This window comes from Pelophylax lessonae (assembly GCF_965119305.1).
Source record: "Pelophylax lessonae genome assembly, chromosome: 1".
Lineage (NCBI taxonomy): Eukaryota > Metazoa > Chordata > Amphibia > Anura > Ranidae > Pelophylax > Pelophylax lessonae.
The window spans coordinates 317,996,898-318,009,533 of record NC_138768.1 but is presented as its reverse complement, the minus strand read 5'-3'; the positions used below and the strand labels follow the sequence as shown (position 1 = coordinate 318,009,533).

Sequence of the window (12,636 nt, the reverse complement as noted above, 5' to 3'; positions counted from 1 at the left end):
ATAGGAAACAGATAGAAAAAGCACCCAGATAAAAATGTGAACGGGAACCAACCTTGATGTGTATAGTAATGGCTCAAACCATCCGGAAAGAACCAAAAAGCCTGTGAAAAAAGGCTTGCTAGGGGGCAGACGGCTTCTACTAGATGATGATACCGAACATCCTATAGACCCAAATAGACATAATATGGGGTATAAGGATGTAGTTTGAAAGAAAATTTCGCCATTACAGAACGCTTAATAATAATACTAAGCCTCTATTAGCATCATGCAGATAAATATGCATAGTATATACCTTAGTATGGTGGGTCAAACCATCCGGGAGGTGTCCAAAAAATAGTCTGTAGCAAAAAACTTTTGCTGTCGGGCAGGCAGCCTCTACTAATTGGTTAGACACAGTCTCCTGTGAATCCAATAGACAATATAGAGAGGGTATAAGGACATTATTTTAGAGAAGCAGATATTGGCGCCATGCCATTCAGGGTGCAGAGTACTAACCTGAAGATATCAAAAGGTAAGAAATATGATGCCTGCTTCTCTAAAATAATGTCCTTATACCCTCTCTATATTGTCTATTGGATTCACAGGAGACTGTGTCTAACCAATTAGTAGAGGCTGCCTGCCCGACAGCAAAAGTTTTTTGCTACAGACTATTTTTTGGACACCTCCCGGATGGTTTGACCCACCATACTAAGGTATATACTATGCATATTTATCTGCATGATGCTAATAGAGGCTTAGTATTATTATTAAGCGTTCTGTAATGGCGAAATTTTCTTTCAAACTACATCCTTATACCCCATATTATGTCTATTTGGGTCTATAGGATGTTCGGTATCATCATCTAGTAGAAGCCGTCTGCCCCCTAGCAAGCCTTTTTTCACAGGCTTTTTGGTTCTTTCCGGATGGTTTGAGCCATTACTATACACATCAAGGTTGGTTCCCGTTCACATTTTTATCTGGGTGCTTTTTCTATCTGTTTCCTATCAATTCTAATATCCCCTGTCTCTGCTTACAGGGAATACAGAATTACTCTCCTGGCATTCAGTTTTCTAATGTCTATTTGTACTACGACAGTCAGCTATACTTTCCGTGACCTCACCTCTATTAATACCATTATTTTCTAAGTATTAATGGGTAAGAGATCTAATATTGAAACTTTCAGTAACATATATTTATTGTATGATACTCTTTCTATTTTTGCTCATTATATGTATATATATTTTCTCTTATTAGATTAAGGATTGTTATCCTAAATATCCCCCCACCTCCTATCCTGACACACCCCCTTCTCTTCCTTGGGGTGGGTCTTCTGGCACGTAATTTTGGATCTTCGCCCTCGTGTCTGCCCCATGACCATAGGCATCGGCATCCTTGCAATAGAGAACAGTGTTTCTATACACTGTGCTATTAACATTGCTACTCTGGTAAGATAACAATAAAAACATGGCTAAACTCAATCAGATGGGTTATGCTATTGATAATATTGATGTGATATTGATATATTTTTTATGTTCTGTTCTCCTTCCATGGGTCCCAGGAAGGTACACACACATGTACATTTATATATATCCTGATATGTATAAATCCTAAATGCTTCTTTTTTATATATTTTTGTAGAACTGTTTCAGCCCCTATTTAAACTCCCGAAGAAGCGCCAACAGCGCGAAACATGTAGAGTTTGTCCGTGACTGGAATACAGTATTCAATACCGAGCCCCTTCATCCTCACCGCCGATGGATTCGCTTAAAGAGCTTTAATTCTTTACATTAGAAATAGCCAGAGGGCCATTCTAGCATCTTTAATCTATACAAGCTAAAGTATGGTAATCCTTGCCCACAAGGCGGTGATAGAGGTTTCGGCAATTTGGAATATATGTGCCTTTTGAATTGTATGTTTTATATTTGATTTTTGTTCATGTCTCTTTGTTTTACACTTGTGGTGACACATACACTATATATACATGTTTTTTAATTACTTCAAAATAAAATATTCTTTTTTATGACATTAGTGTCCGAGTGTTAGTGCCAATAAAGTCCATTTGTCTATATTCTTCCCATGCATCTTCTCTAGAGAGAATAAGTTCAATGCTTGCAGTCTTACCTCATAGCTGAGATCCTCCATTCCCCTAATTATTTTTGTTGCCCTTCTCTGTACTCTCTCCAGTTCCAGCACATCCTTTCTGAAGACTGGTGCCCAGAACTGGACAGCATACTCCAGATGTGGCCGGACCAGAGTCTTGTAGAGTGAGAGAATAATCTCTTTATTTCTGGAGTGAATCCCCTTTTTTATACATGCCAGTATTCTGTTGGCTTTGCTTGCAGTGGCCTGGCATTGCATGCCACTGCCAAGCCTGTTGTCCACTAGGACCCTCGGGTCCTTTTCCATCTTAGATTCACCCAGAGGTTTCCCCCCTAGCAAGTAGCTTGCGTTCGTGTTTCTGACGCCCAAGTGCATTACCTTACATTTTTCAACATTAAATCTCATCTGCCATGTAGTTGCCCACTCCATTATTTTGTTCACGTCTGTTTGTAAAGTTACCACGTCCTGTATAGAAGATATTGGCATGCTTAGTTTAGTATCATCCGCAAATACTGAGATTGTATTAGATATCCCCTCCTCTAGATCATTTATGAATAAATTAAACAGGATTGGTACCAGGACAGATCCTTGGGGGACCCCACTTTCCACACCCGCCCAATCCGAGTACTCCCCATTTATCACCACCCTCTGGACTCGCCCTTGGAGCCAGTTCTCTATCCAGGTACTTACCCTATGGTCCATACCTATGTACCTTAGTTTGTACAGTAAGCGTTTGTAGAGCACTGTGTCAAATGCCTTTGCAAAATCCAGATACACCACATCTACAGGCCTTCCTTTATCTAGATGGCAACTCACTTCATCATAGAAGGTTAATAGATTGGTCTGCCAAGAACGATTTTTCATGAATCCATGCTGATTATTACTAATAATACCGTTTTCATTACTAAAGTCTTGTACATAGTCCCTTAACCACTTGCCGACCGCCCACAGTATATTTACTGCGGCAGTCAGCCCCTCACAGGCAAAGCGACGTAGGACTACGTCGCTAGCCTGTGAGGCTCTAGGGGGCGAGAGCTAGAGCCTCACTCCCAGGAGGCTGGAATCAGGAAGAACTCCCATAACATTCCCTGGAATCAGGAAGAAGGACACAGCAGATTACACTGCGGCTTCAGATGCCCACATCCAAGATGGCCACACCCAGACAGCATTTTTAAAATTAAGATTTGGACTAAAATCCAATACCGTACACCTTGTTAGCATGAGAATAGGGTTCTGTAAAGGGCGATGGATTAGTATTATAGGGGTATTTTTAGTTAAAAAAGGTATTTGAGCCCGGAACTCCGCTTTAAGTACTTCTCTTTCATTGTGCCAGCAGGGAGATATGTAATGCAATAGGCAGCGCTAAAAACACACTAATAACACACTAATAACATCATAAAATCATAAAATATAAAGGGAGAAATCAGAGTCCATGCACCAAGCCCGTGATGAAAAGTGAACACTTTCTGGCAGGATCGACAGGTGCTCTAAGTGTTAGAATCCACCACCGAGTGAAATGGCCTCTCACCCTAGGCTTATTGGATATAAGCATATGACTCAAAAACTCTTATAGCGATCTCCCCTTAACATGAACGGTGGATGGGATGCACTCCTTCTTGTACTTCACCTCCAAGAGACCTCACACTGAACAGACGCAACACCACAATGTTCCCAGAGCGGACTATGCACTGCTCACAGATAGGCTTCAGTCAGTAGCTCCCCTTAAAACCATGAAATAGGGAAAAACACCGGGCAAGCCCATAGCGTAACACTGATACACTTTATTCAAAAAATGAAGTTAAAGACAGTCTCTTACTTGTATTAAAAGGTAAAATCGCATCAAACTATCATGCCGACGGGTCCCGTAGGTACCTCACCGGATCTCCAGACAGGATCTCCATCTGTGACGTCCAGATTAGGACAATTTATAGATGTATATTTACAACCTTTGGTGGTTAAAACCAAGTCTTACTTAAAAGACACCAAACACATCCTACAGATTCTACAAGATTTCCCTTGTACAGCTTCCACGATCCTGGTAACTGCGGACGTCAGTTCCCTTTACACCATAATTGGACATGACGCCGCAGAAGCAGCTGTCAAATGGGCTTTTTCCCAGTCTGATTTTCCCAGAAAACTTAGAAGTTTCCTGTTGAGCAGTCTGTGGTTCTGTCTCGCCAGGAATTACTTCTGGTACAATAGGACTTATTATCTCCAAACCAGAGGTGTGGCGATGGGGGCACGTTTCGCTCCCAGTGTGGCCAACTTGTTTATGGCCCACTGGGAGGAAGAAGTGGTATTTAAAGATCGCCCCCCAGAGCTAACATGCTATAGAAGGTACATAGACGACATGTTCCTTATATGGGAAGGAGATATGGATGGTCTAAATAAATTCATGGATAGATTGAATTGCAACAACAAAAATATCACCTTAGCCTGGACCACTAGCAAAGAGAAGGTAGTATTCTTAGATCTAGTCATTTCGGCCACCGAAAACAAAATTACCACCTCTAATTTTTCTAAACCCACGGACCGGAATGCGTACATTCCACTGGACAGTTGCCATCACCATACATGGCTCTGCAATATTCCTAAAGGGCAGTTTATGCGCTTAAGGCGCAATTGTGCCTCCGACATAGATTTTGCTTCACAGTCACGGGTTTACTGTGACAGATTTATGCAAAAAGGATACTGCAGAGATAAGCTCAAGGAGGATAGGTTGGCTGTCCAGGCTATTGATCAAGAATCACTTCTGTCAATTGCCCCTAGAGTAATTAAACCCAAGAAGGATGAGATCAGAATTATACTAGACTACAACATCCAGCACAAAAAAATCGAAAAGATTTTTAAAAAACACTGGCCGATCCTTCAACAGGATAAAACCCTGGGAGCAATCATACCCGCTAGACCATTGTTTGTGTACAAGAAGGCACCTACTCTCAGGAATTTTCTGGCCCCAGGGGTAGTAGACCCACCTACACAGATTAACAATAATTTGTTGCCATATTTATCTGGCTTTTACGCCTGTGGCAAATGCGTAGTGTGTAGAACAGCTAAAGGGAATTTAAAACGAAGGAAGGAGTTCATAGCGATTGCAACAGGAAGGAGCTATGCAATTAAAAATCTGATCACGTGCTCGACTACAGGCGTAGTATACATACTAGAATGTGACTGTGGCCTGCAGTATGTAGGTAGGACATCAAGGGCCTTACAAACTAGGGTTGCTGAACTTGTCCGAAGCATTAAGAAAGGAAAAACACCCCACCATGTGACCCAACATTTCAAAAAATTCCATAACAAAGACCCTGGGAATTTGAAGTTTTGGGGTATAGAAAGAGTTCACAAGCACTGGAGGGGGGGTAACCTGATCAGAAAGTTAAGTCAACGTGAGTCCTTTTGGATATACGAGACTAAAGTGGGGGTACCCCGAGGCCTGAACGTGGAGTTTGACCTCAATTGTTTTATTTTTGACCGTTAAAAATATTTTTATTTTATTTTTTAGGGTTTTATTTTATTTTTATATGTTTTTAGGTTTTTATGTGATCCAGACAACAGTGGGACGCCTCCGGCTCTGGTTTTTATATATTTTTTATACTATAATAAATTTAATTACTGTTGTAGTGATATTATCATAAATATCCCATGGATATAGGGACATATAGGGTTAGAGGTCTCTTAGAGTGTTTGCACCTGCCCTGGGTGCAAGGATGATGAAAAATGTGGGGATCACCACCATTCTTTCCTAGGCCCCCCTCCCCCCTGTAAGTATCCATATATTCAAGTATGTTTTTATCCATTATTTTACAAATGGTATATATATATATTACCCTTTGTCTTTGTTTGGTTTATACAGCCATATTTTTTAATTTTAGACCAACAGAAGTCACATCTTGTTTTGTGTCACATATAATACAAACTATGCTGACAGTTGTGCAAACATGGGAGGAACCATGGACTCCCATTAGCACGCTCGAGTATTGTTTACTTCCGGCCATATGCTAGGATAAGGAAGGAAGGGGCGGTCCTCTTACGTCATACGTGGGCGTTTCCTCTCTTAACAGAGTGGCGGCGTCTTCCGTATTCATCATAAAGAGGAAGCCGCTGTAAATAGGATCCGGTCCGCTCATCCAATCTCAGAGCGGTGAAGGGGTGGTCTTCAAACGTGGGGCATCGTCATTTCCGCTCTATAGAGAGCGGAAGTGTACTCTGTAGTCCTGGCGATGGAGGTCAGCCAATGAGAGGATCCCGTTTTCCGGTCCAATTAGCAGATATGGCGGTATATTTAAGGGGCGACGTCTACTACCTACCTTCACATACCGCTGAAGAAGTCCCCGCCCATTGGGGGACGACACGCGTCCGGGGGGAAGGAGGAGCTTGCAGACGTTGCCCACTGCTGTCTGGAGATCCGGTGAGGTACCTACGGGACCCGTCGGCATGATTGTTTGATGCGATTTTACCTTTTAATACAAGTAAGAGGCTGTCTTTAACTTCATTTTTTGAATAAAGTGTATCAGTGTTACGCTATGGGCTTGCCCGGTGTTTTTCCCTATTTCATGGTTTTAAGGGGAGCTACTGACTGAAGCCTATCTGTGAGCAGTGCATAGTCCGCTCTGGGAACATTGTGGTGTTGCGTCTGTTCAGTGTGAGGTCTCTTGGAGGTGAAGTACAAGAAGGAGTGCATCCCATCCACCGTTCATGTTAAGGGGAGATCGCTATAAGAGTTTTTGAGTCATATGCTTATATCCAATAAGCCTAAGGTGAAAGGCCATTTCACTCGGTGGTGGATTCTAACACTTAGAGCACCTGTCGATCCTGCCAGAAAGTGTTCACTTTTCATCACGGGCTTGGTGCATGGACTCTGATTTCTCCCTTTATATTTTATGATTTTATGATGTTATTAGTGTGTTTTTAGCGCTGCCTATTGCATTACATATTATTTTACACAGGAATTGTATTTTGACCTGAGGAGTGCAGCTGCTTTTCGATCTATTATTGTCCATTCTGCGCCGATATTATTCTCTTTTATATTGCCAGCAGGGAGATGAATGCACCGGGCCATTTATATTTAGACATACACTTGCATGTGTGTTTGAGATTTGGGGTGCACACCCTAATGTAATAGGCTGCGCACACCTATTGTATAATTGGCATTCAACTTTAAATTAAGTGCAATAAGCACAGTACAGTTTTGTACAGGAATCCATCAGATCTCAGTTTACTGTAGAGAGTTCAGTGAAAAATGATTTCTGTTGGGGCTTATTGCATTTTCCTATTGGTTTTGTCTAATTGAAACATTCAGAGGCCTGTTTGTTACAGATCTTAGCATGTTTGTTCACACTTGAATATAAAACTTTATATACAGAAAAAGATGTGAAGACCAGACGCAGAGTGGCTTTGATATCCCGTGAAGAATTGGAGGACAAGTTTCTACGGCTTCATGAAGAGAATCTGCTACTTAAAGAATATGCCAGGAAGCAGGAGGACAAAATTAAAAGGTACACAGTATATTTAATAAAAAAATGGTCTTTCATATAGTATGACTTATTTAGTTACTGTCCATAGATGCCATCACTGTCAAAATGTCCATTAACTTGACCACTAATGTAGCACCTTTCTAGGTAGGTGCTAGAGAGAAAGTATAGTTTTGAATCATTTTTGCTTACCAGAGGGATTGCAGGTAAATCTATATTGTTCTCTGCCTACCGGAGAGCAGGATCTGCTAGTGAGGTCTCAATGTGCTCAGGTGCAATGAATGCACAGGCATTTGGTACAGCCCTAGTGATTTGGCAGAGGAAAATGCCTCAGTGCATGCTGGTATACTGTATAAATGCCAGGAGCACATGTGCTCTGGGTGTTTCAGCTGGGGAGGTGCCATGCGGCCTCAGCTGGTCGACCTGAGGGCCTAAAGAGCTAGAGAGGAACTGAACCGGAAGGTCCTGTAAAGCTGAATAGAAGGGGAGACACTGATAGATCTGATTCTGCAGTACAGTGAGTACAGATCTAAGTCAAGGGGCCTGACCTGAGGGGGGCCACCCCTGCAGCTAGAAGAGTCAGTGGACAGTTGTCAGTAAAGGGGATGCTAGAGAGTATCCTGAAGATAATGTAGTTCACCAAGACTATTGCTGGAGAAAGAGCAAGGAGACCTAACCCTTTCCATACATGTGGCAGTATGGTTTAAGTAGTGAGACTGCTTTGACAAGCAACCTAGTGAGGCCAAGCGAGAGTTGTCCTTATCCAATGTATCTCGTTCCAGTCAGAGTATCCCACTATTCCCTTCTCCCATCCAAGTTCCACAATAAATACTAAAAACTAAAACCCTGCACTGTTTATTGAGCAACAAGCCACTGGGAGTAAGGATAAATGTGTGAACTGTACCCTAAGTGACTGTATGTTGGTAATCAGAGGAGGCCCAACAAGTCATCATACAGCAAGCCCTATGGGGACAGTGCTACACTAACAATGCAGTGCCCTGACAACAGAACTGCTGCAACATGTGTGACAAAAGTAAAATCTAGAATAAATGAATTTAATATTCTTTACTATGGCTTTTTGACCATGTTTTTAAATATAAACATATAATAAATTGGCTAATAACTATTGGCAATATAAAAAATGACACATATGATGCACTCTGTCACTAGCATTACTACAACATTTTTGTTTTTCTCGGTTCCCCCATATCATAGTTTCACTATTTAATCCTGCAAGTAGATCTCCAAGTAAACATGGAGACTGGTGTCAATGAGCCCTTTAGCCCCTTGTTCCTGATGGGACAGCTGGAACCAAGATGCATGTCCCCAGATTAAACTTTATTTAGATTTTTGTTTCTTAATTTGGGATTTTTTTGCATGTACAGTAAATACAGTATTTTTGGTTTACTGGCCTTGCTCTGTATTACCCAGGACTCTGTTTAAGTTCCCTGATGGATGATAACTTTGTATTTTTTGGGGGGTATGTTTTAAAATGTTTGTAATTTATAGGTTATATCTGTATATTGCATAGCGTCATGCCATTTATATCAAAATTATTTTTTTATTTTTTAATACAACCTTTGTGGTGCAGGCATTTGTTTCAGAGGTCATTTTTCTTATGGATTTTGCATTCTATTTTGGTTCCTCTTGTCGGCACAATTTTAAGAATTGCCACAAGGTAGTTGGCCAGGACAGGAGCATTGCATGAGGTGATAATATTATACAACAAATTTTTCATACTGGAATTTAATGGTTGTATAGTAAATTTAATGGCCGATAGGCCAAGCAGGAATAAATTCCAGCATAAACACTTATATTATTACATTAAATAATGTAGAACTGGGATTCACCTACAGCTCACAACTTGTTGGCTAATGCATGCTAGCAGTTACACAGTGAGGGAAAAAAGTATTTGATCCCCTGCTGATTTTGTAAGTTTGCCCAATGACAAAGAAATGATCAGTCTATAATTTTAATGGTAGATTTATTTTAACAGTGAGAGACAGAATAACAACAAAATATCCTAGAAAAAAAATGCATTTCAAAAAAGTTATCAATTGATTTGCATTTTAATGAGTGAAAAAATATTTGACCTCTTCACAAAACATGACTTAGTACTTGGTAGCAAACCCCTGGTTGGCAATCACTGAGGTCAGATGTTTCTTGTAGTTGGCCACCAGGTTTGTGCACATCTCAGGAGGGATTTTGCCCCACTCCTCTTTTCAGATCCTCTCCAAGTCATTAAGGTTTCGAGGCTGACGTTTGGTAACTCTAACCTTCAGCTTCCTCCACATATTTCTATAGGATTAAGATCTGGAGACTGGTTAGGCCACTCCAGGACCTTAATGTGCTTCTTTTTGAGCTACTCTCTTGTTGCCTTGGCCATGTGTTTTCTGTCATTGTCATGCTGGAATACCCATCCATGACCCATTTTCAATGCCCTGACTGAGGGAAGGAGGTTCTCACCCAAGATTTGGCGGTACATGGCCCCGTCCATCGTCCCTTTTGATGTGGTGAAATTGTCCTGTCCCCTTAGCTGAAAAACACCTCAAAAGCATAATGTTTCCACCTTCATGTTTGACGATGGGAATGGTGTTCTTGGGGTCGTAGGCAGCATTCCTCCTCCTCCAAACACAGCGAGTTGAGTTAATGCCAAAAAGCTTGATTTTGGTCTCATCTGACCACAACATTTTCACCCAGTTCTCCTGTGAATCATTCAGATGTTCATTAGCAAACTTCAGACGGGCCTGTACATGTGCTTTCATTAGCAGAGGGACCTTGCGGATGCTGCAGGATTTCAGCCCTTCACAGCATAGTGTTTTCAAATGTTTTCTTGGTGACTATGGTCTCAGCTGCCTTGAGATCATTGACAAGATTCTCCTGTATAGCAGTGGCGGAGCTAGACTTTTAAAACAGGGGTAGCAAAGGGGTGGCAAGATATTATTTTGGGGGGTCAATATACAAAGTGTCATTTAGTGTCAGATTTGTCCACCGCAATGTCGCAGTCCCTCTAATAATTGCTGATCGCTGCCATTACTAGTAAAAACAATTAAAAAATAAAAAGTTCCATAGTTTGTAGATGTAATAACTTTTTGCAAACCAATCAAAATACACTTAGGATTTTTTACAAAAAATATGTGGCATAATAAATACATACAGGTGGCGGACAGGATACAGCTGGCGGACAGGATACAGCTGGCGGACAGGATACAGCTGGCGGACAGGATACAGCTGGCGGACAGGATACAGCATGTGGACAGGATACAGCTGGCGGACAGGATACAGCATGCGGACAGGATGCAGTGGCAAACTGCCCCCCCCCCCCCCCCAGGTGTACAGAAAGATTTAGTGTAATTTCAAAACAAGAAAATACTTAAAACAGCAGCCAATTTACGCAATAATAATCCACAGCATTCGCATCAGTTTCTGCAACAATGATCCCCAGCAATGGTGCTAGCTTATTTAATAACCCCCAGCATTGATGGCAGTGACTGCGATCCCCATGTGAACTGGCTGCAGTGGTTAACTCTCTGGGAGGTTAATTAACCACTTGAGCTCTAGAAGATTTTACCCCCATCATGCAACGCTGTACCCAAATAAAATTTATGTAAATTTTTTTGAGGGTATTTGCATACCACTGGTGTGTGTTCGCTTTTATTATGTGAATGAAAAAAGAAAAAAACTATTTTGAAAAAAAAAAATAGTTTTTACTTTCTGCTATAAAACATCCAATAAAAAAAAAAAAATTCTTCCATAATTTAGACCAAAATGAAATCTGCTGTCTTTAGTAAAAAAATAAGTGTATATTAATGTGTTTGTGTGAAAGCTAAAATGCCTACAAATGAGATATATAATGGAATTTTTTATTTTTTTATATATACTAGAAATGGTGGTGATCAGCAACTTAGGGTCCTTTCACATGGTCCGCATCCGCTGACGGAGTCCGTTCTACTCAGTGGGGAACGATCCGCCGATCCCCGCTGAGCAGGCAGATGACCACTCCGTCTCCGCTCTGTGTGGGGAGACAGAGGTGTCAGATTCCCGCTGTCCTTTATGGGGGAATCGGATGAGAATGGACCGTCTGTCCATTCTCATCCGATCCCATCCGATCCGCTGGATGGATTGAAAATAGGGTTTCCATCCGTCCGGATTTCATGGATAGGATCGGAAGCGGATAGCAGCGGGTGTCATCCGCTGCACCTTAGGGATGCATGGAGCATCCAATCAGATCCACCTGAAAAACGTACAGGCGGATCTGATCAGATCATTCTTGTGAAAGGACCCTAATAGTGGGACTGTGATCGTGACACGGGCCTGACACTTTGTGGGAACTAACTGCCACATCACCAGTGACACTTATACAGTGATCAGTGATAATACTATACACTGTCACTGTACTAATGACACCGGCTAAGAAGGGGTTAACATCTAGGGGCAATCAAGGGGCTAATTGTGTGCCTAACAATGTGTAACATGTGCTGCTTTTTACTACAGATCGATTTCTTTATTTTCTCTGCTTTGCAGGGAAAAGAAAGAAAAAGCGATCATTCCCTCTGTAAAGAGCCCTGTATTGATTGTCAACACAGAGCTCTGGGCTGTGATTTGACACAGCCGATCAGCAGGTCTCGGCTGTGAATCATTGGCTGAGATCTGCTGACAGTCTCTTGCTGTGTCAAATCACAGGGGAGTAAGTGGATGGGGGCATGTGCCAGAAACCTTGAAACAGGCAGGGACGTACGCCTGTAGCTGACACCCCATCACAGTACATATACTGCGACGGGTCAGCAAGTGGTTAATTGCCAATGATATTTGTAATATGCAGCATGAGGAGGTAATTCATTTCCACTGGTCATTGATGCATTAGTGACCGACCACCAGTGGCAGTAAATTAACCCCTATGTGCTGCATTAGTGGCACCAATGTTAGTGTTAACACTGACACTGGTGCCACTAATGCAGCAAATAGGGGTTAATTAACAGCCATTGGTGGTCGGTCACTAATGCATCAATGACCAGTGGAAATGAATTACCTCCTCATGCTGCATATTACAAATATCATTGGCAATTAACCTCCCCACAGCCTTGGT

General features: G+C 41.7%; 1 protein-coding gene across 1 annotated transcript in view; it reads left to right on the top strand.

Moving 5' to 3' along the window:
* The window catches only part of RPGRIP1 (RPGR interacting protein 1), a gene marked incomplete at its 5' end in the record, with an annotated part of 129,530 nt that overhangs the window by 51,492 nt on the left and 65,402 nt on the right, over positions 1-12,636 (top strand). Inside the window, one exon of the mRNA XM_082244559.1 lies at positions 7,442-7,574. Within this exon, the coding sequence (XP_082100685.1) occupies positions 7,442-7,574 (133 nt within the window). The remainder of the gene's footprint in view (positions 1-7,441; positions 7,575-12,636) is intronic.